Source organism: Macaca mulatta, chromosome 6 (assembly GCF_049350105.2).
Source record: "Macaca mulatta isolate MMU2019108-1 chromosome 6, T2T-MMU8v2.0, whole genome shotgun sequence".
NCBI classification, from domain to species: Eukaryota; Metazoa; Chordata; class Mammalia; order Primates; family Cercopithecidae; genus Macaca; species Macaca mulatta.
Window position 1 is genome coordinate 179,756,615 of NC_133411.1, and position 26,131 is coordinate 179,782,745.

A 26,131-nucleotide genomic window follows, 5' to 3' on the forward strand; every position below is an offset into this window, starting at 1 on the left:
CTGCCCCCATAATCCAGTCATCTCCCAACAACAGGTCCCTCCTCCAACACTGGGGACATGAGACTTGGGCAGGGACACAAATCCAAACCATATCAGCCTGGTTTCAGTTTTCTGCATTCAGCTAGCATTTTTTGGTAGATAAAATCATGCAGAAACAAAAGTGACGTATATAACAAAAGTGTTCTATTCAGGTTTTTCCCTAATATATCAAATGCATTGGAACAAATTTGCTTTTCCAAAACAAGCCTAATAAAATAACTATATAAATAAATATGTATCTTGAGTAGAGCTATTAACTTTTTGTCACAGCATGTCATTGCCACCTCTTTTTCTGTTTTTTTTTTTTTTTCCCCACAAATACTGCAACTTTTTTGTGTAAAGTTGACAAAATTCTTTTTTTTTGTTTTTTTTTTGGTTTTGTTTTGTTTTTGTTTTTTTACTTTAAGTTCTGGGATACATTTGCTGAACATGGAGGTTTATTACATAGGTATATATGTGCCATGGTGTTTTGCTGTACCTATCAACCTGTCATCTAGGTTTTAAGCCCTGCATGTATTAGGTATTTGTCTTAATGTTCTCCCTCCCGTTCCCCCCATCCCCACCTCTCTTTCTTCATATGATTCACATTATGTTGTTTCTGAAAAGTCCAAATGATCATGGAGTGTTTTCTTTGTAGGAAACTACATTCTGAATTATGTGGCATCACAACCCAAGCTGGCCCCCTTTGTCATCCAAGCTCTTATTCAAGTCATTGCTAAAATCACTAAGTTGGGGTGGTTTGAGGTTCAGAAAGAGCAATTTGTCTTCAGAGAAATTATTGCTGATGTGAAGAAGTTTCTCCAGGTAAGAAGTCGTTGCTACATTGTTAGAACATCACTACTTGCTTTTTTGGTTTAGAATACTGCTCTGCTTAAAGCCATATGGTTTGTTTTGTGACTACTAGTACCATGTTAATTAAGATTTATTATTTATACTCTGGATCCTTTATCATTTATTGTCAGTAAATGAGGGTCCTGCTGTTACACAATTTCCAAACCAGAAGAATGTAAATAATCATGTTTTCTAATTCCAAAATGTATGTTCGTTTATGACATGTATGTCTATGTACTGTATATATATAAAATATGTACATAATGCTTTTCATAGATTATGTAATTAAATGTTCGTCACAACCTAAAATGAAACGGATTTTATTTTGTAAATAAGAAAACAGGCTAAGCGGGGTTAAATTTCTGTAAGATTGCATGGTGGTGACTGATTAAAGCATACAGCTAGCACTTTTAACAAACCTCCAACTTATGATACATTTTAAAATTTTTACCCTATACCACATTGACTATATTAGTTTCTCAAGAATGTTTTCAATTTGATCATTACATGTTGTGTATAGGCATCAAATAGGTACAGCTATTATATATCAATAAAGAATGGTTATTTTAAAAACAGTATTTTTAACCTAAGTGATTAAAATAAAGTCATAGCATATGCACATTTAACTTGCATAAATTCAGATATATTCCAGACTGCCAAAAAAAAAAAAAGAAAAAAGAAATAAAGGTAGGAAAGCATTAAACTAAATTATGCCAGTGATTCCATGTCCTGAGATGATTTAGGGAAACCTGAATCTGCTCTTGTTTCCTGTTTACTCTTACTTAGGGTAAGTGTCACGCCTTGCTCAGTATGATTCAGATATTTGAAGATATATGTATATATTTTTTCATACAAACGCAATTCCCAAGTAGAAGAAAACTATTTTATCTGATGTCCAGCTAAAGAAATGACCTGGGCTGGGCATGGTGGCTCACATCTATAATCCCAGCACTTTGGGAGGCCGAGGCGGGTGGATCACGAGGTCAGGAGATCGAGACCATCCTGGCTAACATGGTGAAATCCTGTCTCTACTAAAAACACAAAAAATTAGCTGGGCGTGGTGGCAGGCGCCTGTAGTCCCAGCTACTTGGGAGGCTGAGGCAGGAGAACAGCGTGAACCCGGTAGGTGGAGCTTGCAGTGAGCGGAGATTGCACCACTGCACTCCAACCTGGGCGACAAAGCGAGATTCCGTCTCAAAAAAAAAAAAAACAAAAAACAAGCAACATGATCTGTTAGTATTCTTGAGGAAAAATTGACAGTTTTGATTAATAGAGAGATGGTTCAGTTTTGGTTCATGGTTGAGTATGGGCAATTTTGACTTTCAGAGATTTTACTTTTATGCAGTAACTTTAAAATTCAACCCCTGTGTAAGAAATAAATTCATCATATAGTGCAATGCTGGAAACCTCAGAATATGAAATGCTAGGTTATGCTGCTTCTGTCTTATCCATGTTGTTAAAACCTGGTTAACAAATATTTGATCGTTTAGAACTTTACAGGAATAAGTGTTCCTAGCTCTGAGGAGGTCAGTTTATACTAGGGCAGAAGGGTAGTTTATTCAGGACAAGTATGAACTTCACACTTCAGAGTTGCATTTCTAATTTTGGCAAGCACAGTAGCATCCCCCTTTTGTCTTTTACTAAGATTGTTCATCAAAACTTACTTGAGTAGACAAGAAGCGACCATGCAGTTCTTTTAAAATAAAATCAAGATTGAAACTGAATGAAATTCTTGTTGGCTAACATATCTCAAGCTCCCTCTTTAGTGGCCAGTAAGCTCAGCTTAAGTTGGGATTCAATGTACTTTTGCCAGTTCTGGAAGACCAAAAGAAGCAAGATGTTTTAGCTTGAAAGTTTACTATATAATAGTATCACCACAGAATAGTTAGTACTTGTTTTCTAGATATATATATATATCTCCGGAGATAGATATATATATATCTTTCTTGACCTAACCCTGACCCTGCATCATGAGAAAGTCAATTTTGGCTTTAGTGTTTTAGTATTCTAGAATATTACTGTATGGTTCCTTTGGGTATTAGTAGCTTTTTTGAATTTTGTCCTAAAAATTATTTTAAGTTTGTCACATTTTTAACAGCCTGAACTTTTGTGCGTTCTCTTTTTTCTATTATTACAGCCCTCTTGCTGCCACACTCCAAACATACTTATGTGTCTCCTTTCTACTTATATACTCAGGAGATCCTACTGTCATCTAGGGCAGTGCTATTCAAATTACTGGTCTTCAGCAAGATAAGGAGCTTACGTAAGACTGTGAATGAACATAGTGCCTTCTTCATTGAGAAAGACTTGCTATGAAAAAAAAAGCCAGCTAACCTAAACAGTGTACTTTGTGACTTAGCTGTTTTATAGTCTGTTACATGCTCTTTATTGTGTCACAGACCAGTAACTATTTTCAGATTAGAATTGAGTTTGTAGATCATCAGTCAGCTGGTTTTAGCAATTGGTCAGGTTACCACACTTTGGGGAACACGAACCTGGTATACACATAGGATGGATGTTTCAGTGTGTAGGAAATCTGGAGCTCAGTTCAGACACTCAGACTGTCCTGAAAGGCCATAAATAATTAAAATGCAAAAATTGTGGGACTTTTTTTTGTTCTGAGGTAATTTGAATTTAATTACATCCAGTGATAATGGAATTCTGTGATAGTTAAAAGGGATGACCAACTATAAAATTAAGATTTGAAAAGTGTATCTATCATCTGTGTCAGTTTTTAAAAATGATTGCAATGTAATTGGATGCCACATTTATGATTTTCATAATTCCAGTATGATTTCACACAAGGGTAGTTTGTTAGTAATGTGCATATAAAGTCTGAATTTTAATGATGGAAAATGTGAGGTTAAATTGGAAGCTGATTAAATTAAAAACATTGTGTAGTCATGTATTTATCCCATTGCATTGTGTACTTTACATGCCATCATTATAGGTATGTAACAATTGCATACACATGCACAATTAATGTTAAAAGAGCCTAAGTGATCCTATCTGATGTTAGAACAAGAGATTTGAATTAGTTATTGAGCTATTTATTATTTATTTATTGAGTGCCTCTATCTCAGTAGGCTTTAAGCAAATTATACAGCTAAAAGCATTTATTGCTTATTTTTAATCTTGGTCTTATAAAAAGTATTAAGCTAAATTCTTGTATTTTGAAACTTTGTTTGTTTGTCCTAAGTGCTGGAACCATTTTGTTGAGTATCTTGCATTTATAAGGTAGGAGCTTTTTCCCATTTAGCTCTGTGTACCTAAATTTATCCTTCAAAAAATAGGTTTGAAATTATTTTGTTTATAGAAATCATAGTGATTTTTCTTTATATGTTAAAATTTTATTTCAATTTTGTGATTAAGTAAATGTGGTGTTTTAGTCTTTAATTATTTGTAAATATTACTTGGTGCACACATTAAGAACTAATCATTTGTCTCCACTTAGACTAAACTTTGCTATTTTCTCCAAAGGGTACTGTGGAACACTGCGTAATAGGAGTAATAATCCTTTCTGAATTGACTCAGGAAATGAACCTGGTAAGCAAGCCTTTCCATCTAACAGGAGCCTGAGTTTGTTTAAGTAATGCTGTTTCTTTTCTGCATTTATTTGTGGCAAAATAGACAGCCTTCTTTTTGTGGCATAAAACCCTGAATAATCAAGTTTTTTTGTGTCTGTCTGTCTCTTTTATTGATGGGGTAATTAAGTGGTAGAATATTTGCATTGTTATTGAAAATATCTGCAACAGTACAGAGTATTACAAAGAACAGAGAATTAGACATGGTTCTTGCTCCATGGGCACTTGGAGAATTGTCCTTTTACCTCATATACGCCAACCATAAGAAATATATGCAAAAGAGAAACAAACCTTTATTCACTTACAAATAAAATAGAGGTGGTTTGAGGAATTGGTTCTCAACAGTGGATATGCAGCAGTACTCATAAAAAAAAACAGGCCTTTTTTTGGCTGGGCGCGGTGGCTGACGCCTATAATCCCAGCACTTTGGGAGGCTGAGGCAGGTGGATCATCTGAGGTGAGGAGTTCGAGACCAGCCTGGCCAACATGGAGAAACTCCATCTCTACTAAAAATGCAAAAACTAGCCAGGCATGGTGATGGGCGCCTGTAATCTCAGCTACTGGAGAGGCTGAGACAGGAGAATTGCTTGAACCCGGGAGGCGGAGGTTGCAGTGAGCTGAGATCATGCCACTGCACTCCACCCTGGGTGACAGAGCAAGACTCAGTCTCAAACAACAACAGCAACAACAACAATGAACAATACAGGCCTTTTGGGTTGCAGGCAGAATGCAGAGGCCGGTGTGGCTCACAAGCGCCCCCAGCTGGCTGTGCACCAGCATAACCCAGTTGGTGGTCATATTGGTTGGCCAATGCGAAAACCAGATCAGCTGCTGCTTCTGGGACCTGGTGCTAAGGGAGCATGCTGCGGTCAGCCAGAAAGGAATTTATTATGAGGCAATAAGCAGCTTCTTTAGAACTGTGGATACCAGCCATCTTGATTGGCATGGAAGAAGGGATAGTGAGTGAAATTCTTCGGGGACCAGTGAGAGATGTATTTGATACCAAACAACTCATCACTGATATTTCTGGCTCAGGAAATAATTGGGCTGTGGATCACAAAGTTTTTGGTAGTCTTTTTCAAGACCAGGTTTTAGAGAAACTCAGAAAGTTGGCAGAGCACTGTGATTGCTTGCAGTGTTTCTTTATAATACATTCCGTGGGAGGAGAATCAGGATCTGGACTTGGCACATTTCTTCTTCTTTTTTATTATTTTTTTAAATATTCCATTGCATTTGTGTGTATGTACAACCATATTTTCTTTATTATTGTACTTTAAGTTCTGGGATACATGTGCAGAATATGCAGGTTTGTTGCATAGGTATACACGTGCCACGGTGGTTTGCTGCACCCATCAACCAGCCATCTACATTAGTTATTTTTCCTAATGCTATCCTTCCCCTAGCCCCCTAACCCCCAATAGGCCCCAATGTGTGATGTTTCCCTCCCTGTGTCCGTATGTTCTCATTGTTCAACTCTCACTTATGAGCGAGAACATGCGGTGTTCGGTTTTCTGTTCCTGTGTTAGTTTGCTGAGAATGATGGTTTCCAGCTTCATCCATGTTGCTGCAAAGGATATGAACTCATCCTTTTTTATGGCTGCATAGTATTCCATGGTGTATATGTGCCACATTTTCTTTATCCAATCTATCATTGATGGACATTTGGGTTGGTTCCAAATCTTTGCTATTGTGAATAGTGCTGTAATAAACATACGTGTGCATGTGTCTTTATAGTAGAATGATTTATAATCCTTTGGGTGTATACCCAGTAATGGGATTACTGGGTCAAATGGTGTTTCTGGTTCTAGATCCTTGAGGAATTGCCACACTGTCTTCCACAATGGTTGAACTAATTTACATTCCCATCAACAATGTAAAAGTGTTCCTATTTCTCCATATCCTCTCCAGCATCTATTGTTTCATGACTTTTTAATGATCGCAAATCTAGTTGGCGTGAGATGAGATCTTGCTTTATGAATCTGGGTGCTCCTGTATTGGGTGCATATATATTTAGGATAGTTAGCTCTTCTTGTTGCATTGATCCCTTTAACATTATGTAATGCCCTTCTTTGTCTCCTTTGATGGTGTCTCATTGTAGTTTTGATTTGCATTTCTCTAATGACCGTTGAGCTTTTTTTCATATGGTTGTTGGCCACATAAATGTCTTCTTTTGAGAAACGTCTGTTCATATCCTTTGCCCACTTTTTGATTTTTTTTTTTGTTGTTGTTGTTTTAAATTTGTTTAAGTTCCTTGTAGATTCTGGATATTAGCCCTTTGTCAGATGGATAGATTGTAAACATTTTCTCCCATTCTGTAGGTTGCCTGTTCACTCTGATGATAGTGTCTTTTGCTGTGCAGAAGTGCTTTAGTTTAATTAGATCCCATTTGTCAATTTTGGCTTTTGTTGTCATTGCTTTTGGTGTTTTAGTCATGAGGTGTTTGCCCAGGCCTATGTCCTTAAGGGTATTGCCTAGGTTAGGGTTTTTATGGTATTAGGTCTTATGTTTAAGTCTTTAATCCATCTTGATTTAATTTTTGTGTAAGGTGTCAGGTAGGAGCCCAGTTTCAGTTTTCTGTATATGGCTAGCCAGTTTTCCCAATACCATTTATTAAATAGGGAATCATTTCTTGTTTTTGTCAGGTTTGTCAAAAATCAGATGGTTGCAGATGTGGGGCATTATTTCTGAGGCCTCTGTTCTGTTCCATTAGTCTACATATGTGTTTTGGTACCAGTACCATGCTGTTTTGGTTACTGTAGCCTTGTAGTATAGTTTGAAGTCAGGTAGTGTGATGCCTCTCCAGCTTTGTTCTTTTTGCTTAGGATTGTCTTGGCTATATGGGCTCTTTTTTGGTTCCATATGAAATTTAAAATAGCTTTATCTAATTCTTTGAAGAAAGTCAGTGGTAGCTTGACGGGGATAGCATTGAATCTATAAATTACTTTGGGCAGTATGGCCATTTTCACAGTATTGATTCTTCCTATCCATGAGCATGGACTGTTTTTGCATTTGTTTGTATCCTCTCAAGTTTGTATTTACTTGAGCAGTGGTTTGTAGTTCTCCTTAAAGAGGTCCTTCACATCCCTTGTAAGTTGGATTCTTAGGTATTTCATTCTCTTTGTATCAGTTGTGAATGGGAGTTCACTCATGATTTGGCTCTCTGTTATTGGTGTATGGGAGCGCTTGTGATTTTTGCACATTGATTTTGTATCCTGAGATTTTGCTGAAGTTGCTTATCAGCTTAAGGAGTTTTGGGGCTGAGACAATGGGGTTTTATAAATATACAATCATGTCATCTGCAAACAGACAATTTGACTTCCTATCTTCCTATTTGAATATCCTTTCTTTCTTTCTCTTACCTGATTGCCCTGGCCAGAACTTCCAATACTACGTTGAATAGGAGTGGTGAGAGAGGGAATCTTTGTCTTGTGCCGGTTTTCAAAGGGAATGCTTCCAGCTTTTACCCATTCTGTATGATATTGGCTATGGGTCTGTCATAAATAGCTCTTATTATTTTGAGGTATGTTCCATCAATACCTAGTATATTGAGAGTGTTTAGCATGAAGTGTTGTTGAATTTTATTGAAGGCCTTTTCTGCCTCTATTGAGAAAATCATGTGGTTTTTGTCATTGGTTCTGTTTATGTGATGGATTATGTTTATTGATTTGCATATGTTGAACCAGCTTTGCATCCCAGAGATAAAGCCCACTTGATTGTGGTAGATAAGCTCTTTGATGTGCTGCTGAATTTGGCTTGCCAGTATTTTATTGAGGATTTTTGAGTTGATGTTCATCAGGTTTAGTGGCCTGAAATTTTCTTTTTTTGTTGTGTCTCTGCCAGGATTTGGTATCAGGATGATGCTGGCCTCATAAAATGAATTAGGGAGGAGTCCTTCTTTTTCTATTGATTGAAATAGTTTCAGAAGGAATGGTACCAGCTCCTGTTTGTAACTCTGGTAGAATTAGGTTGTGAATTTGTCTGGTCCCAGGCTTTTTTTGGTTGGTAAGCTATTAATTATTGCCTCAATTTCAGAGCCTGTTATTGGTCTATTCAGGGATTCAACTTCTTCCTGATTTAGCCTTGGGAAGTCTATGTGTCCAGGAATTTATCCATTTCTTCTAGATTTTCTAGTTTATTTGCGTAGAGGTGTTTATAGTATTCTCTGATGGTAGTTTGTGTTTCTGTGGGATCAGTGGTGATCTCCCCTTTATCGTTTTTTATTGTGTCTGATTTTTCTCTCTCTCTCTTTTTTTAATTTTTTGTTAGTCTGACTAGTGGTCTATCTATTCTGTTAATCTTTTCAAAGAACCAGCTCCTGGATTCATTGATTTTTTGAAGGGTTTTTTGTGTCTCTGTCTCCTTCAGTTCTGCTCTGATCTTAGTTATTTCTTGTCTTCTGCTAGCTTTTGAATTTTTTTGCTCCAGCTTTTCTACATCTTTTAATTGTGATGTTAGGGTGTCCATTTGATGTCTTTCCAGCTTTCTGGTTGTGGGCATTTAGTGCTATAAATTTCCTTCTAAACACTGCTTTAGCTGTGTCCCAGAGATTCTGATACATTGTGTCTTTGTTCTCATTGGATATAAATAACTTATTTATTTCTGCCTTAGTTTTGTTATTTACCCCAGTAGTCATTCAGGAGCAGGTTGTTCAGTTTCCATGTAGTTGTGCAGTTTTGAGTAAGTTTCTTAATCCTGAGTTTTAATTTGATTACACTGTGGTCTGAGAGACTGTTATGATTTTGGTTCTTTGCATTTGCTGAGGATTGCTTTACTTCCAATTATGTGGTCAATTTTAGAATAAGTATGATGTGGCAGTGAGAAGAATGTATATTCTGTTAATTTGAGGTGCAGAGTTCTGTAGATGTCTATTGGGTCCACTTGGTCCAGAGCTGAGTTCAAGTCCTGAATATCCTTGTTAATTTTCTTTCTTGTTGGTCTCTCTAATATTGACAGTGGGGTGTTAACGTCTCCCACTATTATGTGGGAGTCTGAGTCTCTTTGTAGGTCTCTAAGGACTTGCTTTATGAATCTGGGTGCTCCTGTATTGGATGCATATATATTTAGGATAGTTAACTCTTGTTTCGTTGATCCTTTTAACATTATATAATGCCTTTCTTTGTCTCCTTTGATCTTTGTTGGTTTAAATTCTGTTTTATCGGAGACTAGGATTGCAACCCCTGCTTTTTTTCGCTTTCCATTTGCTTTGTTAATCTTCCTCCACCCCTTTATTTTGAGCCTATGTGTGTAGGCTACGTGCAAAGGCACATGAGATGGATCTCCTGAATACAGTGTACTGATGGGTCTTGACTCTTCAATTTGTCAGTCTGTGTCTTTTAATTGGGGCATTTAGCCCATTTACATTTAAGGTTAGTATTGTTGTATGTGAGTTTGATCCTGTCATTATGAGTCTAGCTGGTTATTTTGCCTGTTAGTTGATGCAGTTTCTTCATAGTGTTGATGGTCTTTACAATTTGGTATGTTTTTGCAGTGGCTGGTACCAGTTTTTCCCTCCCATATTTAGTGCTTCCTTCAGGAGCTCTGTTAAGGCAGGCCTGGTGGTGACAAAACTCTGTAAAGGATTTTATTTCTCCTTTGCTTATGAAGCTTAGTTTGGCTGGATATGAAATTCTGGGTTGAAAATTCTTTTCTTTAAGAATGTTGAATATTGGCCTCCACTTTCTTCTGGCTTGTAGGGTTTCTGCCAAGAGATCTGCTGTTAGTCTGATGGGCTTCCCTTTGTGGGTAACCCAACCTTTCTCTCTGTCTGCCCTTAACATTTTTTCCTTCATTTCAACCTTGGTGAATCTGACGGTTATGTGTGTTGGGGTTGCGCTTCCCTAGGAGTGTCTTTGTGGTATTCTCCGTATTTCCTCAATTTGAACGTTGGCCTGTCTTGCTAATTTGGGGAAGTTCTCCTGGATAATACCCTGAAGAGTGTTTTCCAACTTGGTTCCATTCTCCCTGTCACTTTCAGGTACACCAGTCAAATGTAGGTTTGGTCTTTTCACATAGTCCCATATTTCTTGGAGGATTTGTTGATTCCTTTTCATTTCTTTTTCTCTAATCTTGTCTTCACACTTTATTTCATTAAGTTGTTCTTCAATCTCTGATCTCCTTTTTTCCGCTTGGTCAATTCGGCTATTGATACTTGTGTATGCTTCACAAAATTATTGTGCTGTGTTTTTCAGCTCCATCAGGTCATTTATGTTCTTCTCTAAACTGGTTATTCCAGTTAGCAATTCCTCTAACCTTATTTCAAGGTTCTTAGCTTCCTTGCATTGGGTTAGAACTTGCTCCTTTAGCTCAGAGGAGTTTGTTATTACCCATCTTCTGAAGCCTCCTTCTGTCAATTCGTCAAACTCATTCTCCGTCCTGTTTTGTTCCCTTGCTGGCGAGGAGTTGTGATCCTTTGGAGGAGAACAGATGTTCCAGTTTTTGGAATTTTCAGCCTTTTTGCACTGGTTTTTCCTCATCTTCGTGGATTAATTTACTTTTGGTCTTTGACGTTGGTGACCTTCGGATGGGGTTTTTGTGTGGACATCCTTTTCGTTGATGCTGATGCTATTGCTTTCTGTTTGTTAGTTTTCCATCTAACAGTCAGGCCCCTCTGCTGCAGGTCTGCTGGAGTTTGCTGGAGGTCCACTCCAGACACTGTTTGCCTGGGTATCACCAGCGGAGGCTGTCACCAGTGGAGGCTGCAGAACAGCAAAGATTGCTGTCTGTTTCTTCCTTTGGAAGCTTTGTTCCAGAGGGGCCCCCGCCAGATGCCAGCCGGTGCTCTCCTGTGTGAGGTGTCTGTTGATCCCTGCTGGGAGATGTCTCCCAGTCGGGAGGCATGGGGGTCTGTCCCTTAGCAGAGCTTGGGAGAGCCCCTTCTCTCTTCAGAGCTGGCAAGGGGAACATTTACCTCTGCTGAAGCTGTACCCACAGCTGCCCCTTCCCCCAGGTGCTCTGTTCCAGGGAGATGGGAGTTTTATCTGTAAGCCCCTGACTGGGGCTGCTGCCTTTCTTTCAGAAATGCCCTGCCCAGAGAGGAGGAATCTGTAGAAGCAGTCTGGCTACTGCGGTGGGCTCTGCCCATTTTGAACTTCCTAGTGGCTTTGTTTATACTGTGAGGGCAAAACCGCCTACTCAAGCCTCAGTAATAGTGGATGCCCCTCACCCCCACCAAGCTGGAGCATCCCAGGTTGACTTCAGATTGCTGTGCTGGCAGCAAGAATTTTAAGCCAGTTCATCTTAGCTTGCTGAGCTCCGTGGAGGTGGAATCCTCTGCTCTAGACCACTTTTCTCTCTGGCTTCAGCCCCTTCTCCAGGGGAGTGAACGCTTCTATTTTGCTACTGTTCCAGGTGCCACTTGGCACATTTCTTTTAAAGATGCTTGAAGATAAATTCCTAGAAGTTTGTAGATTTATGACCTCCATTTATCCTTCCGGTGAGGAGGATGTCATAACTTTACCTCATAAGGGCATCTTGGCGATGAAGGAACTTAATGAGCGTGCAGACTGTGTGTTGCCCATTGACAGTCTTTATTTGACATCATTAGCAAAATTGACCTCGTAGTGAATTCTGGAAAGTTGGGTACAACTGTAGATGCACTTCAAGTGCTGTGGCTCTAAAGAGCGGCATAATAAGCCCTTTGTTGCAGTCAACAACATTGTGGCAAATTTGCTCAACCTAACAAGCTCTGCAAGATTTGAAGGGTCCCTTAATAAGGACTGTAATGAAATCAGCATGAATTTGGTTCCTTTTCCTTAGCTTCATTATCTTGTATCAAGCCTAACACCTCTATGTACGCTGGTCGATGTTAGCATTCCTACTAAAAGATTGGATCAGATGTTTTCAGATGCCTTTAGTAAAGATCACCAGCTGCTTCAGGCAGACCCCAAACATAGTCTTTACCTCACCTGCGTGCTCATGGTTAGAGGAAATGTACAGATTTTACATCTTCGCAGAAATATTGAAAGATTAAAATCATCTCTACAATTTGTCTTCTGGAATCAAGAAGGCTAGAAGACCAGCCTGTCCCTCCTATGGGCCATTTTTATTCATTATTAGCTTTAGCAAATAACACACGTGTGAAGCCGACATTCATGGAACTGAAAGAGAGATTCATGAGGCTCTGCAAGAAAAACGCTCACCTTCATCGCTGTCTACAAGTTGAAGGGATGGAAGAAAACTATTTCACAGAAGCTGTGTTATTTTTATTAGCACTCATATGGGAGTGGCCACAACTGTATGAGTGGACGCCACAAAAAACATAACCTGTACAAGATTTACTGAGCCTAAGCATAGCCGTGTAAAAAAGAAACTCTCCAAAATGCTTTCTTAATTTCACATTGTTTTTATCTCACCTTTCTGTTTCAGCATTTCTTTGAGATTCAGAAAGTCCAGTTTGTTTTTAATGTTAGGAAATATTTTTGTCTAAAAGAGTGATTTCTGTTTAATCACAATTTGTTGATAATACCAATGTGTGAAATTAGTGAAATCGTAGTACCTGAACTTCAGACATTTGTCCTCAGAAAAGTCCCCCTTTCTAAAATTGAGAGAATGGAGTTCTTCCGTATTATGTCATATTTGTAACCTCTTATTTAGGCATTTATGCACTGATAGTCGTGTCTTCGATAAAAATATTGTACAGATATTTATTTATCATTTATATTTTGATATTCTATTTAAATTCTCCTGATTCTGTAAAAATAGGTACTGGGAGTAGAGGAATATAATATAAATATTTCTGTGTAACATCCACTAACTATTCAGGGATAGATTTTATTCCAACTATTAAGGAGGTTTTGTTTCTTCTTTAGATAAGAACTTGTTTGTTCAAAAGAATTCTAATTTGTATACTTAACATGTATTGGTATTACATTTTTTAAATAATTACTTATCAAACCAGTTGATTTTATAATAATAAATGTTTATATTAAAAAACAAAACAGGCCTTTTTTCACTTTATGGCTCCTAGCTTGGATTTTTACCCTGTACAGGGGGAGTTTTCAGAAGCTGTGCTTCTCCCCAACAGTGCTTTTATGATCTGAACATGTTATCGCCTGTTCGTTTGCACATAACGTGGTTCTAAACAGAATGAAAGCAGAAGTTGCGTTCTATGTGGAATAATTTTATAATAAAGAGGAAAGTAGTGTTTAAAAACTGTCATCTTCAGTGGTACGTGTTTGCGTGTGTGCATGCATGTCCATGCACACATATAGATGTATATATGTAGAAGAGTTTGCATACCCAGGATCACTTGCCAGCTCCCTTTGGAGTAACAATATAGCCATGTGCATAAAAAAATACAAAAGAACCATTTTCTACTTGTGTTCAATCAGAAATTAGAAAATATTTTTAGATTTATAGGATGGATTTCTAAAATTTAAAGTGATCTCTTAACTTATCATGGCTGTCACCTTCCTGACTCCTCCACCCCAGAGTATGTGCTGTGTGTTTGTGTGTACATAGATATCTATTAATAATACTGTGTTGGCAGGGATGTTATGACAGGGATAATCTTATTGAACTCTAAATATGTCTGAAGAACTGTAGCTTCCTTCCAAAAAAACTACATTTAAATATTTTCATAAAAGTGAATAGTATGATAATCTCATGTACTTGTCATCTTCATTTTACAACTTTTTGCTAATTTTGAAACTAGCAGTTTGATTCATTTCCTGCTTCTCAGCATAATAGGAAAATAGTCTGCTCTGAAAATGAGAGTTTGCTGTGTTTAGAGTATCACTGAAATAAGACTAGTTAATGTGAAGTTCTGGTAAATGTGTAGTTTAGAGAGCAATAGGTTAGCTTCTTTTTTTAAACTAGCAAACTTGCAGAAAAGTTGTAAGTATAGTCCAGAGAAGTTTTTTCTCAACTATTTGACACTAAGTTGCTGACATGGTTCTCCACCACCAGGGAATTTAGTGTATTTCCTACACACAAGGACATTCTTCTACATAACCACAATACAATGTTAAAATCAGAAAATGAACACTGGAATTATTCCCACTATCTAATCCTCATACCCCATTCAAGTTTCACCGGTTATCCTCAAAACACTCTTTCTAGCAAAAGAACCAGTTTAGGATTGTGTATCACATTTAGTTCTTCTGTTTTATTAGTCTCCTTCAAACTAGAGAAGAATTTCTCAATCTTTTTCACTTTCATGGCCTTGACATTTATGAAGATTATATGCCAGTTGTTTTGTAAAACGTCCCTCAATTTGGGATTGTCTGTTTCCACATTATTAGATTCGGCTTATGTGAATTTGTCAGGAATGTCACAGAAATGATACTGTGGCCATCTCATTGCCTCCTATCAGGAAGCACGTGATGATTTGTCACATTACTGATGATGTTCACTTTGATCTCTTAATTAAGATGAACTCCTCTGGGCTCCCCCATTGTAGACTTATTCTTTTCCCTGTTGTAATTAATACATATTTTATGAAAAGGTACTGAAGTCTCTGAAAATATTTTGTTCCTTATCAGACTTTCAACTTACTGATTTGTTAATTTGTATTAGTATGGATTCCTTGTTTCATTTTATTTAATAGGTTATAATTCATTGCTAACATTATTTGTTTTGTTGCCCAGATTTTCCAAGATTTGACCAATAGGACCTTTTTCAAGCTGATCTTTGTGTCCATTGACATTTCCTCACCATTCTTTGGGTTCTTTCTTACCTTCTGGCACAAGATAGTCCAAGCTTTTCTTGCATTGAACCAGGCATCTTTTAAGAAAAGCTTTAAGGTCTGAAGTGTGATTTTGGCTTTATATGGTGAAAAATATATATGGCTTCTGTGGAGACATTTCATTCAGCCTAATTTTATGACATTTACAATTTCAGCTAGCATTTATTAAGCATTTCTGAACCAGGAAGTAGGGAGATCTATAATGCATGAGGATAATTAAATATTCTGGTTATCAGATATGAGCCAGATAAATTCATGTAGTATCCATAACAGGATGTGTCTTTTAAGAATAGGATCTATGCTTGAGTTTTCCTAAAAGTTAGGAGGCTTATATAAGATATCCTGCTGTTTTAGAAGCTAGAGTTTCTGTTCCTGGAGTATATTCGCTATCTAGTCATTAAGAAGTAAAACATCCCGTGCCTCCGAGGTAGAGGCATATATATGCAATAGAAAATGGATGTGCAATCCTTCTTCTCAAAAGATTGGATATCTAAATGAGTAACCCAAGTGAAATAAGCATGCAGTCCTTTAATATAACTCTGGGATAAGACGTGGAGTGGTATTTTTGCTCTATTTTTACCTTTTACAAACTTCTTAGCTTCTTTAAAACTTACATATTTACCTGTAAAGTGAGAATGACAACTACTTACATGGATCTTACTAAGATTATATTAACTTGCACAGGACTTAGTGTGTAGAAAGTGCTCAGTACACCTAAGTTTCTTTCCATATTATGGATGTGATAAGAGTGAGAAGTTAGTCTAAGATAGTGTGCCTGTAAACTTGAATTTCTCATCTTTTAAAATCATCCTTTATTTCAAAACTCGTGTTTTAAAAAGATAAAATGTGTCTCACAGATTAGTTTGAAAGAATAAGCGAAATAATATGTGAAGAATACTTTATAAATTGCAATTATAATGCTCTTTGCTTTTAATTTGTATTAAGGAAAAATATTTTTATATATTGGGGAAAGTGTTGTAGGAGAGACAGACTTTGAGACTTGATTTAAATTAATCAAGAGAGGCATTAAAAATAGGCAGAAAACGTGAACAGACACTTCTCAAAAGAAGGCAAGTGGCCAAAAAACATGAAGAAATGTTCCACGTTACTAATCATCATAGAAATGCAAATCAAAACCACAATGAAATACCATCTCACACCAGTCAGAATGGCCATTATTAAATAGTCAAAAAGCCACAGATGCTAGCAAGGCTGTGGAGAAAAGGAAACTCTTATGTTGGTGGGAATGTAAATTAGTTCAGCCACTGTGGAAAGTAGTTCGGAGATTTCTCAAAGAACTTAAAATAGAACTACTATTCAACCCAGCAATCCTATTACTGAGTATATATCCCCCAAAACCCAAATCTGTCAAAAAGAAACATGCACTTCCATGTTCATTGCAGTACTATCCAGAACAGCAAAGACATGGAATCAACCTTAGTATCCACTGACGGTGGATTGGATAAAGAAAAGACACGTATACCATGGAATGTTATGCAGCCATAACAAATAATGAAATCACGTCCTTTGCAGCAACATGGATGCAGCTGGAGGCCCTTATCCTAAGCAAATTAATGCAGGAGCAGGAAACCAAATACCACGTGTTCTTACTTACCAGTGGGAGCTAAACACTAGATACTCGTGGACATAAAGATGGCAACAGTAGAAACTGGGGACTACTAGACAGGGGAGAGATAGAAAGGAGTAAAGGTTGAAAAACTAACTTTTGGGTGACAGGATCATTCATACCCCAAACCTCAGCAACATGCAGTGTACCCAGGCAGCAAACCTACACATGTACCCCCACAAGCTAAAATGAAAGTTGAAAAAAAAAATTAGGAACACTGAAAATGCTAATTTAAATCTTACACATTGGGTATAGGTTCCATAACTACTTTGTGTAATCATTTGGCCTTCTGTTATGTTTCATCTTTTATAAGGAAATATGGCAATTGAGTATAATCTAAATTATATGTTGGAGCTTAGGAGGTATCACATAATCAATTTTGAGTCCGTTGCTTCTTTCCGATCTATAAACACTAGCAAGGAAAATGGTTTGTTTTCTTCTTCCACATAGCAATAAAAATAAATAGTAATGCTATCGCAACTGTAGACCATAGTGTTAATGTTAGTATGAGTGTCAGACTTCAGCTTTGCCTGTTTCCTATTGATAAATGGAAATATTAATGGTATTAATAGTATAATTTTGAATATACTACATCTTAGGTTAGAGGCCTAATAGCTAGTCTTAGTTTATTCTTAAAAATTATTTGTCATTAGCTAATAAAGTATTCAGAGGGAATATACTATTCCTTATATAATAAATCAGATTTCTGATTATTTATAATTTCTGCCTTGTTTTCATAGTATCAAAGATATATGAACCAATGACATATATGGTATATATAGGAATATCACTTTCAACTAGAATTTTTCTGTGGCTAATTCAGTTTGCTTATTCATAGACAAAGTTAGAATTTGGAGAATGTCTTGGAGATTTCTCATTTTACAGGTGGAATGTGAGGAACAGGGAAGTTGTTACTGCATGGTGTAAAATATGGTACATGGTTCAGGAGTTAATAGTCTTAGTATCTATTTTTATTTTGTAATCTGTATACTGCCTCTGAAAGTGTGATTCACTTTGGTTTTTAGAATTGGGTTGTAGGAAGAACATTAAATTAAAACAGTCTAGAAACTTGGGTTCTACTCAAGTTTATTTCCTTTTTTTTTTTTTTTTTTAATAAATTTTGCTTTGCTTTTTCATAGGTCTGGTTAAACTAATTTCATCTTTATCTTTTTAGGTTGATTATTCTAGACCTTCAGCAAAACACAGGAAAGTAGCTACCTCATTTCGTGATACTTCTCTCAAAGACATTTTAGTGCTAGCATGCTCTCTTTTAAAAGAGGTAAGTTATTTAATAATTCAAATTCAACTTCCTAGTTAGAATATTTGGGAAATTTTAAGAGTTTCAAAATAATTTCAGTTGGATTTTCCCCCCAATTCTGCCTTCTAAAGAATTATTGTGGACAGACTTAAGTATAGTAAATTTGCATAAATCTGTAAGCAGTTCCAAAAAATTCACTTTTACTCACTGGGCATATGAGAAGGTGAAACCTAAAGGGAATCTAATAACTTATCTTTAGGTAGCAGTTTCATTGCCTTCCCAGTGTAGATTCTTTAATTACGGAAGCGAATTGAGTATTAGTTTCTTTATCTGCTTGCTTATATTTTGCAAGGATACAGATGAAAAATGAAATGACAATATTTTCCTGATTCATCAACTATCAAAATTTATTCATAGTTTAGCCAAGATCATTGACTTTAACAACTTCTTTGGGAAATAGTATTTCCCCATTTGCTACTTAGTGCCCTATTGAATATTAGTGATAGCATGATTCATAATGATTCTGTCTTCTCTTGTGTGATATAGGGACTCCATCATGCTGTTCAAGCCTGATAATTGGTATAATACAGCATTTCTGCAAGTATGCTCCAATAAGCACTAGTTTCCAATTATTTCAATTCTTTGGTATAGTAACATGACAACTGCCACACTATGTCAGACCCAAGGATCTTCTATTATCTTAAAATTTTCCTTTTAGCATAGAAAATTTTAACATACACAAAAGTAGATAGAATAACCAGTTAAGCTATCAGCCAGTTAAACAGTAGCAACTCATGGCCAATCTTGTTTGCCCTCTATTTCTACCTACCCACTTCTTTATTTTTCAAGCAGAATCCCAAATTTCATATAATTTCCTCTATAAATATTTCACAATATATCTCTAAAAGGTATAATTGTTTTCGGTTTGTATGAGAATGGGCATTATTTTGGAAATAGGATTGTTCTCCAGAAGCTTTGTGAGTTTCCTCCAACATTCAGAGTTCTGATTGCCTTTATTAGCTGAATGTGATTGTTTTATGCATGAAGTTAACCCAGTTTTTCTTGAAGAAAGTAACATTACTTCCTCATATATGGAACAGTATAACTTTGTAAACTCTTTTACTAGTTTTCATTTGACATTGAAAAATTATTTTAATTCATGAAGTGTAAATTTATTGATATATTTCACAGTGTTTTGATTTTATACTTTTTTCAGGTGTTGGCCAAACCTTTAAATCTTCAGGATCAATGTCAGCAAAATCTGGTAATGCAGGTCTTGAAACTGGTCCTTAACTGCCTTAACTTTGACTTCATTGGCAGTTCAGCAGATGAATCTGCAGATGATCTTTGCACAGTGCAGATTCCAACAACTTGGAGAACAAGTAAGAAAAAAGTTTGGTGTGAAGGGTCATCAACATAAAGGCACAGTATTAAGCAATATAGTTTCCCTGTGTATGGTTATCTTTTTGCTAGGAATTAAAAAAAGAGCTCAAATGAATTTGTAACCTGAAGTAGCTGCTGATGGCTAATATTGAAATGTTTTCTCTAATTTGTATTATAGTAACCTCCATATTTTGATTTTGGAAAAAAGAAAAACAAGGACCGCACTAGAGCTAAATGGACAGGATTCCACTCTGTTTATGATCATTTTCAGGTGTTGGCCAAACCTTTAAACCTTCAGGATCAATGTTAGCAAAATCTGGTAATGAAGATCTTGAAACTGGTCCTTAACTGCCTTTACTTTGACTTCATTGGCAGTTCAATAGATGATTCTGCAAATGATCTTTGCACAGTGCAGATTTCAACAACTTGGAGATCAAGTAAGAAAAAAGTTTAATATGAAGAGTCGTCATGAGAAAGAAAAAAGTTTAGTATGAAGAGTTGTCAAGAGATGTCAACATTTTTTTCAGTGTTATAAAGAGAATGAATTAGATTAAGTGACCTAGAAGAGCAGAGTTGCAACTTGCTTATAGAAAGGGATACCAAGAAAAAGGAAGCTAATTTGTTCTCCCACGTTCCAGAAAAATGGTGGCACCTAAGGTACCTCTGAACTCAGAATTGGGAAACGGGGCTGACGGGGTTTGATAAAAAGTCTATACTCAGAACAGTTAAATTTTCCAGGATCTTCTCTACCACCTGTGCAGCTAGGTGACTGCCTTTTCCTCCCTTTTCTCTACCTGTTCTACTTTACTTTCCAAGACCAGAGTTTTTTTTTTCTCAAGAAATAAAATGGGAGAGGCCTCATAATCATGGATATCAGATATAATAGAGGAACAGTATTAATTTTGTGAAAAACTTCTAATATGGAGATCAGAGACTACAACAACAAAAGGGGACTTTGTTTTCTGTATCTTGACTATGATGATGGAAACATGAACCAATACATGTAATAAAAATTTCACCGACTAAACACACAGATCTACACACACACAAGTAGATGTAAAACTGGGAAATCTGAATAAGATTGTGGATTGTATCAATGAGAGTTTCTTGGTTGAGATATTATACTGTAGCTTTGCAAGAAATTACCATTGTAGGAAAATGGGTAGGAGTTCACGGTGTCTTACTGTATTATTTTTTGCAACTGCATATGAATCTACAGTTATCTCAAAAAGTTTAATTTTAAAATGGAGGGTAGTTAGTAGCAACAGAGACAAGGTGAAAAGTAGAAATAAACTTCAGAAAGATATAATGAATATGCCCAGAGAGATGATAAGATAATGCATCCCTGAAACAAGGACAGGATATTGTTCAGAGAATGTTCCAAATTTACAGGACAGTTGCCAAAATAAAACATCCAGTAGAAAAGTTGTAAGACAAAGTTAACACAATCTAGAATGTAGAACAAAAAAGCGAGGAGATATTTGATAGGAAAAACATAAGAAAACTAGAAGATGAAATTAAGGAGGTGTGGTGGTTAGGAGTTCCAGAGAGAGAGGATGGAGAAAGAAGGAAATTTGCCAACAGACAGTAACCCAAAATGTTCTCAGCGCTGAAGCGTGTGCATTTTTTGAATGGAAAGATCCCACCAAGTTCCCAGCATAATGAATGAAAAAAGATATTCACTAAGTTTTGTAATCATGACATTTTAGAATAGTAAGGATAAAGAAAAAATTCTAAAACTTACCAGAAAGAAAAAAGTAAGTCTAAGTCTCCTCCTACAAAGGATTGGGGTCAAGAAGGTATTAGACTTCTCAACAGCAGCACTGAAAGCTGGAAGACAACAGAGTAGTATCTTCAGGCTTCTGAGGGAAAATTGTTTCCAAACTAGACCAAACTTATCAAATCTAAGATAGAATAAAGACATTTTCAGATATTCAAGTCCTTCCAAAATTTATCTCTTATGTACTTGCTCTCAGGAAGCTACTTGATGTACAAACAAAGAAAGTGGAAGATAATGGAATTTGGGAAATGGGCACTTGAACACAAGATGACAGTGAAAGACATAAAAAGGCTACAGTTGTACAATAAAGTTAAGGAACAACCAGTTCACGTTGAAGGCTCTGGGAGGTAGGGGTGGGTGAATGCAAATGATGGGTTATTTGATGCTATTGATGTTGTGGAACATGTCATGAAGAACATTGTGCCAATCCGTCAGAGCATTTGGAGAGAATTAGTGACAGATACACAACTAAGCACAGAAAAGATGCCATGATTAAGTCCAGTGAGTATTAGAAATGTGATGTAATTACAGCTCAGCCGTTAATATTATTTACATAGTCATAATACATGTAAACACATAGAATTGATTTAATCACAAATTGTGATGATAGTGGATGGGTTTTTGAGAGGATTGATTGTGGAGAGAGTAGTAGGGATGTGGCATTAGTGATTAGACAGCTAAAGCGTTACAGTTGATGTCTAAAGTAAAACAATCAAATGAAGAAATATCTAAAGTAAAACAATCAAATGAAGAAATAATATAGACTATTGTGAATGTAACTATAGCAAAAGAGTTGAAAAGCAGTTGGAATGGAATAGGGTACAGTTTTTTTTTTATTATAAGCTTTTTAGTACTGTTTACTTTTTGATACTGTTTGAATTCTCAATGTTTATATTACTTTATTACAAATGAAAATAGAAGATTCTTCCAGTTCAAACTGTAGTGCTACATAGAAATGAGGAAGAGCCTCACTAGTTAATTTCTCTCTGTATTATTTCAGCTTTCAAAGGAAAATAGCTAGGAATTAAAAATAGGCCTAACTGGAAGGAATGGCCACATGCAGAGGGCTTGGATTTCTCAGTTTGTGTGATATTGTCTTACTTTGTTAAGATCTCTGAATTGAAAGTAATGGTGTTAGAAAATATTTTTTTTCCCCAGTTTTCCTGGAACCAGAAACACTGGATCTTTTCTTCAATTTGTATCATTCACTTCCACCACTACTGTCTCAGTTAGTAAGTAAAAGTCATTCATTACTTCATTAAAAAATACCTGTGATTTTTATCTAATTTAAATAAGGAGTGGTATATATTTACTTCAAAACTATATATTCAATTGAGTTTACATTTCACAATAAGTTCTTATATTTTCTGGGATGTATACTGCTTAAACTATTTGTCATATTTTTGTTGTGTCAACATTACATAAATTTATTTCATGGGTGAGCCTAGAACCAGTAACTGTTAATTTAGCTCTTGCCCAGCACCAGGACAACCTCCCAATCTCTAAATATATATTTTTTTCCTACTCAGTTCCCACAGGGCCTAAGTCCAGCAGCTGACCACCACACAAGAACTTTCCCTTCTACTACTCTTTAACTCTTCCTCAACCTTGCCTGGTCCATGTCTTAGGTTTGACAGAAGGCTGCACCCTTCAGATCTCTGAATAAGAAGGGAAGGGAATCTACTCACTTGAATTGTGTGCATCAAGCCAGTTATTTATTTGTTTTTTGAATCAGTGTAAATTCTATTGCATGCTTAAAAAGTTCTTGATACTCCATAGTTACATAGAACTTTGAGACTCTGAGCTCCATCTTTGCGGAGCCTAAAGCAAATATGTCAAGGTTATTAAAAAATTGTAAGTTTAATGTTTAAACTTGCAGAAGTAAAGCTGGGGAGTTCTTATATTGCCATTTTCTGAAAAAACATATTCCAGATTTGAAGTATATATCAGTGATATATATGTTTAGGTATCTTGTTGCCTAAAAGGGAGGAAAGCATTCATAGAAATGTCCTTTAAAAAAAAAACATGTCTTCTCTTGAATCTAGAGTTTAAGGTAGTGCTTTTTAAACTGGGTTTCTTAGGGTACCTCATGTTTCCAGTTGGGGCCACAGCCTTCTGTCTTTCAGTTACAACAGTCTTGCTTTTAGTTGTTTAAAAACCATGGTTTCATGTAATTATGTTTTGGGATAAAACAAAAAAGGTACCAGTGCTTAAAAAATAAAGTAGAAAACATCTGCTTTGAGAGATAGTAACGAACATTTATTGGACATGTCCTATTTATTGTGTGATACTCATCTCACTTAATCCTCAAAGTGGCCCTGAAAGATAAATAATAAAATCCCCACTATGTAGACCCAGAAAAACAGAAAACAGACCCAGATTGACTAAGTGACTTCCCCCAGGGCAACAAAGAAGGTATTGGCATTGAGATTCAAACACAGGTCTTTTTTGCCCCCAAGCCCCAGGTGTTTTTAATACACCAGTGGTTCCCGTGCTTATACTTCTGAGTTTTCTAAGGAGTTTTTTGTTTTTGTTTTTAATTTGGGTTTTAAGTTCTAACGGTAGGGGCTGTGGCAAACTGGAGCACATCTAAAAACGGCATCATTTGATTTTTGTCTCCTTTCTTACCATAAAGTACCTACCTTTTCCAGCACCATTTTCAGACTGTTTTTTAAGATGCTAATGGATGGTGTAAAATATTCCTTGACCAACTAAATTTGGAATATGCTGGATTAAATTACAGGTTCCCCCACCCCCTCCCACTGGATACCACAGTACATAATGTGCACTGTTTTCCAAACATGCCTGTACCACAAAACCATGTTTTGTTTTTGGTAGAAAACCTGATTCATTAGAAAATGGAACTGGGCATCATAAGCAATTGAGAGCCTATTAAATGTATAGCATGTCCAGGCCTTGAACTGGCAGATTTTGTTAATGAAAGAACATTGGAGGGAAACACATACAAATAGGAATTTTAATGATGGGGTAGAAGGATTGTGGGTGGTGGAAGTGGTTGATGATATTTAGCTTTTATTATTTTTATGTTCTATAATGCTTTTTATATTGCATTATAATGCATTATATTCTATAATGCATTAAGATTAAATTCATTTTAAATGTAAAGACTAGTATTCCTTACATGTGGCCACAGTTACTTTGAAAATTGAAATGAAATTTTTTTGGTATTTTTTAGGCACTTTCATGTTTAGTTCAGTTTGCTTCGACGAGAAGGTCCTTATTTAACAGTCCTGAACGTGCCAAGTACCTTGGTAATTTAATTAAGGGAGTAAAAAGGATACTTGAAAACCCTCAGGTATTTATGAAGTAATTTAATACTTAGCATATACAGATACAGTTTTTCAGCTAAAGGCACATAATAAACTCATCATGAATTTATTATGATTCTGGAAGAAAATATTTAGTATCATATTTATCTTCCTTAGAGCTCTTTTTTTTTTTTTTGAGATGAAGTCTTGCTCTGTTGCCCAGGCTGGAATGCAGTGGCGCGATCTTGGCTCACTGCAACCTCTGCCTCCTGGATTCGAGCGATTCTCCTGCCTCAGCCTCTTGAGTAGCTGGGATTACAGGCGTGCACCACCACCCCTGCTAATTGTTGTATTTTTATTAGAGACAGAGTTTCAACATGTTGGCCAGGCTGGTCTCGAACTCCTGACCTCTAGTGATCCACCTGCTTTGGCCTCCCAAAGTGCTGGGATTACAGGCATGAGCCACCATGCTCAGCTCTTAGATCTCATTTGTAGTAGAGATGGGTAGTTTTTAAAAATGGTTGTTTCCATGGCTGACTTCTGTGTTTCTCCTATTTTTTTCTCTTAGGCAAATATGACTAGAGATTATATATCTTACAATGCTTCTGTCTTTTACTATTCTATTACATTTCTTTGTTTGCACTTCTTAAACTACTGAAGTGATTAATTCAGTATGTCCACCTTCTGAACTATAAGACATAATATAAATGTGAATGTTAATATTGGAGCAAGTGGCCTTAAATTATGAAATAATGTTTTCTTGCCCTCTTGTGGACAAGTAAGAGTTTGTAGATTTTATAATCTTTTCTGCATTAACTTTAGAGCTTCATTGCCAATATTCATTTCAGAGAATTGCAAAGCTGCTAATTGAATGATTTTGGATGCTTAGATAAAATATTTTGTTTTACTTTTTATTTTGTTTTTGGTTTAAAATATCTGTAAAATACAGATTTTTAAAGATTAAATGATTTAAGGAGGTTTATCTAATTCTCTTGGTTATTAATTTTGGGGGGTGATATGTAATATCTTTGTTCAATAAGAATGTTCTACAAAAAGCAGTTGTTTTTGCATATCTCAGAAGTACTTTATGGGTTATGCACTTATTTTATCTTTTCAATGTTAGGATAGTTGTGAAATTTTCTGTCTAGCCGATAAAGAGGATTTTACCAATATACTTTAAAGTTTTTAATTTAACTCACTATCATCAACCGATAGGTGGAAGATAATATGCTAATACCTGATAATTTATCTTAAATGATTTTCCAACATCCTTATGTTGATGTTTCATGGCTGTAAAAGTTGGTATGAATATTAGGTTGTTTTAGAATCACAGACATGTTTTAAAGATCCATGATTACAAAATTTTTGGTTATTTGTCCTTAATAATTAGATTCTATTTTCTGTATATTTCATGGAGCTCGTATGAATGAAATTGCTTAGAGACTTTCAGTTTTACAAAGATATGAATTCTGTTTCATGCCAGCTGCAGTGCATACTAAAACTCTTTTCAAGTAGCTTACAGACAACTGGGCAGGACCTTTTTTGTTCTTTTTTTTTAATCTATCCTCCTCAACTTTAGTTATTTGTTCAGTGTTGTTCCTAACATTGCAGTAATTTGTTTGAATGACTAGAGACGTGGAGAGACACAGAGTTGCTTGAGGGTACAGTTCCTGTAG

At 36.2% G+C, this 26,131-nt stretch overlaps 1 protein-coding gene and 1 pseudogene across 1 annotated transcript in view; both read left to right on the forward strand.

Annotated features, from left to right (window-relative positions):
* RANBP17 (RAN binding protein 17) overlaps positions 1-26,131 on the forward strand; it is a 439,101-nt gene that overhangs the window by 34,734 nt on the left and 378,236 nt on the right. The window contains exons 4-9 of the mRNA XM_015141394.3: positions 677-843; positions 4,351-4,416; positions 17,940-18,044; positions 19,240-19,405; positions 22,345-22,418; positions 24,383-24,502. Of these exons, the coding sequence (XP_014996880.3) occupies positions 677-843; positions 4,351-4,416; positions 17,940-18,044; positions 19,240-19,405; positions 22,345-22,418; positions 24,383-24,502 (698 nt within the window). The remainder of the gene's footprint in view (positions 1-676; positions 844-4,350; positions 4,417-17,939; positions 18,045-19,239; positions 19,406-22,344; positions 22,419-24,382; positions 24,503-26,131) is intronic.
* LOC106999034 (tubulin epsilon chain-like) lies at positions 5,382-12,772 on the forward strand (annotated as a pseudogene).